The 3,098-nt window shown below is 40.4% G+C and overlaps 1 protein-coding gene across 1 annotated transcript in view; it reads left to right on the top strand.

Moving 5' to 3' along the window:
- LOC119668658 (delta-1-pyrroline-5-carboxylate dehydrogenase, mitochondrial-like) overlaps positions 1–458 on the top strand; it is a 1,929-nt gene extending 1,471 nt beyond the window's left edge. Inside the window, exon 2 of the mRNA XM_038078282.1 lies at positions 336–458. Within this exon, the coding sequence (XP_037934210.1) occupies positions 336–458 (123 nt within the window). The remainder of the gene's footprint in view (positions 1–335) is intronic.
- The last annotated feature ends 2,640 nt before the right edge of the window (positions 459–3,098 follow it).

The following is a 3,098-nucleotide window of genomic DNA, read 5'->3' as shown; positions in this document are numbered from 1 at the left end:
ATTATTATTAAGACATGTTCTTCATTATAAAAATTAAACTAAAAATTTAAAAATTAGAACTTAGTCTATTCACAAATAATATTTATAAACTTCTTCCATTCCTCTCTGTTTCTGGCAGTAAAACGTAACTGGTTAAAAGATTTGCTTGTTTCTGCTGCCACTGTTCTTCGCCAGGTGGTTTTGGGACGACCTCGTCTCCTTACTCCTTGCGGGTTCCATTCCATGACTGCGTGGGCAATTGCATCTGTCGGTTTTCTAAGTGTGTGGCCGAGCCAGCCATATTTGCGTCTCAAAATTTCTTTCTCTATTGGCTTTTGTTTGGTACGCTGCCATAGCTCTTCGTTGGAGACTCTTGCAGGCCAATATATGTTCAGAATACGCCGCAGGCTTCTATTGACAAAGGATTGTATCTTTTGAGTCGAGGCCCTCGTAAGCGACCATGTTTCGCACCCATATAATAATATCGATTTGACGCAGGCGTTGAATATTCTGGTTTTAGTTTCGACGCTTACATTGTTGGCTTTCCAGATTTTGTTAAGCGATGCGAAAGAGCCATTTGCCTTTTTCACTCTACTGCTGATGTCCTTTGACGTGCCACCCTCGCTATTGACTATACTCCCCAGGTATTCGAGTTCCTGCACTTCTTCAATGTTTTGATCGTACAGTTTGATTCGGCAGTTTGACAATGATAGACTCCTTCCATTCAAGAGGGAATGACTCTAGTTCCCAAATTTTCTTAAACAAGGGGAGCAAAAGTTTGGACACAGCATTGGGGTCTGCCTTAAAACACTCTATTGGTAAACAATCATTACCTGGTGCTTTACCACTTTTCATGCTAATGATTACACCTCTTATTTCGTTAACGCTAGGTGCCCTTGTATCTATTTGTCTGTTAGGATTTAGATGTCTTCGTATTGTGAGCTCGCCACTTTCGTTGTGTAAGATATTTAGGGTTTTCTCAAAATGTCTTTTCCATACTTCTGCCTGCTCGTGCTTAGCAAACACCAGCTGTCCGTTTTCATTTTCAATTGGAGCGCTGCTTTGGAAAGATTTTCCACCTAGTTGTTTAGTTAACTTAAACAGCTCCTTCATGTCGCCCTTTTCTGATGCTGCTTGCGCTTTCATGCTTAGTTCAACGTAATAGTTTCTCTTGTCGCTTTTGACTGCTTTCTTGATCTGCCTACTGAGACTTCTGTACGTTATGTTGTATTCGGCTTTTTTAAAAGGATCTGCCTCGCTTAACATTTTCGTTTTAACGCACCTTCTTTGAGCAATGAGCTCCCAAGAGTTTGCCGACAACCATTCCTTTTGCTCGTTTTTACGGTAGCCCAGTGTGTCCTTGCAGATCTCTTCGAGATTTGTTTTAATATGAAGCCACGTTTCCTCAATAGAAGCATCCTCCATCAAACTGACGTTGTTAATACGTTCGATCATTTCATTCTTTACCGCTCCAACATTAAGCTTTGTGGTATTATACGTGCGCCGTATATGCTGCGGGTGTTCATACCTATGTTTAGGTATATTAAATTTCAGTTCGGCCACCACTAAATAGTGGTCACTGTCGATATCAGCGCTTCTTTTGTTTCTGACATCACATAGAACTTTACTCCATCGTTTTGAAATGCAGATATGATCAATTTGACTTTCGAAGTTGCCAGCAGGGGACTTCCAAGTGACCTTGTGACACGTTTTATGAGGAAATAGGGATCCTCCAATCCTGAGATCATAATTCATACAAAGTTCCAAAAACAGCTCCCCATTCTCGTTACATGTTCCAATACCATGAGAACCCATTACAGTTCGATACTCTGAGTTATTTCCGCCAATTTGGGCATTGAAATCGCCCATAAGAATAATTACATCGGTTCTAGGAATTTCAGAGAGCGTTCTTTCTAGCGCACTGTAAAAAACTTCTTTTCGGTCAAGTGGACTATCTTCTGTTGGAGCATAGCATTGTACTAGAGACATATTGAATTTCTTTGCGCGAAAACGTACTACTATTATTCTTTCGGATATAGCTTTCCAGCATAAGATTGAGTGCTTAACATTTTTTCTTACGTAAACTGCAACGCCTCGGATGTGAGGGTCTTGTTCGTCGGGCATGCCGGAGTACATAAGTACACCTCCCTTTTGGTTTGTGAATTCACCTGTACCATTCCATCTGACTTCGCTAATGCCAATTACGTCTATTTTAAACCTATCGCATTCAGCGGCTAACGTAGCCATTTTTCCTGCTTGAAACAGAGTTCGCACGTTCCATTGTCCAAATCTTGTCCTTTTTACATTCCTTAAGTCGGTATCGTTTTGGTCAGGCCGGTTTCTATTTCTTGTGAATACTTGAATCTAATGTTTTTCAGCCGCCACGAGTGATTAACCCATAGCTGCCAAGATCGGTGGTAGGGCTGCTACCTTTCTTTAATTTCGTCAATCACCATTTGGCCTCCGATCCTGCCATGATGTAAATGTGCAGCTAGCATTTCCTCTAGACAGCAGATGGAAGAGTTCAGATATCCCGCCGAACACTCGGTCGCCAGAGCCTCATTAGTGAAAACTGGGAACACCGCGGGAAGGTTGAGGTTGACGTTAACTCAAGAGAGGCTATTTGAGACGCGTCTTGAGCCTTGTTTCCTAAGGCTACATTTTCCTATAAAATGTAAAACAGAAATCAGAGATGGTACCTCATCATTAAATTAGTTGCGGTATATATAATTGGTCATATAATCGCTTATGAAAGCTGGTTCTAATCAGAAACTCAATTCTTCACCTTTACCTTGTTATATACTTTGTTATACTTTGGAACCCATGTCAATTTATGGCTAAACTTCGTCAAAACAACTAAAAAGATTTCTTAAACAATTTTAAGTTAGTTGGGATGGCTCAGTATAGATGGCAGCGCAGTGTCTGATTTTATTGTTTATGGGTGTACTCACAAACTTTCAAGACGTTTAAACGTCACATGTATAGTGAATTCTTTTAAGATCTGCTTTATGGCAGCAACTATCACTGGATTCGTCACATATTTCTATCTGAAATCAGAAACATGAAACTGAACAAGTTTTATTGTTTATCGGTGACAAGCATAGAGTCCTTTAGTAAGT

This window comes from Teleopsis dalmanni, chromosome 1 (assembly GCF_002237135.1).
Source record: "Teleopsis dalmanni isolate 2A chromosome 1, ASM223713v2, whole genome shotgun sequence".
Classification (NCBI taxonomy): domain Eukaryota; kingdom Metazoa; phylum Arthropoda; class Insecta; order Diptera; family Diopsidae; genus Teleopsis; species Teleopsis dalmanni.
The sequence above is the reverse complement of the archived record's forward strand: the minus strand, read 5'-3'. Positions and strand labels throughout refer to the sequence as shown.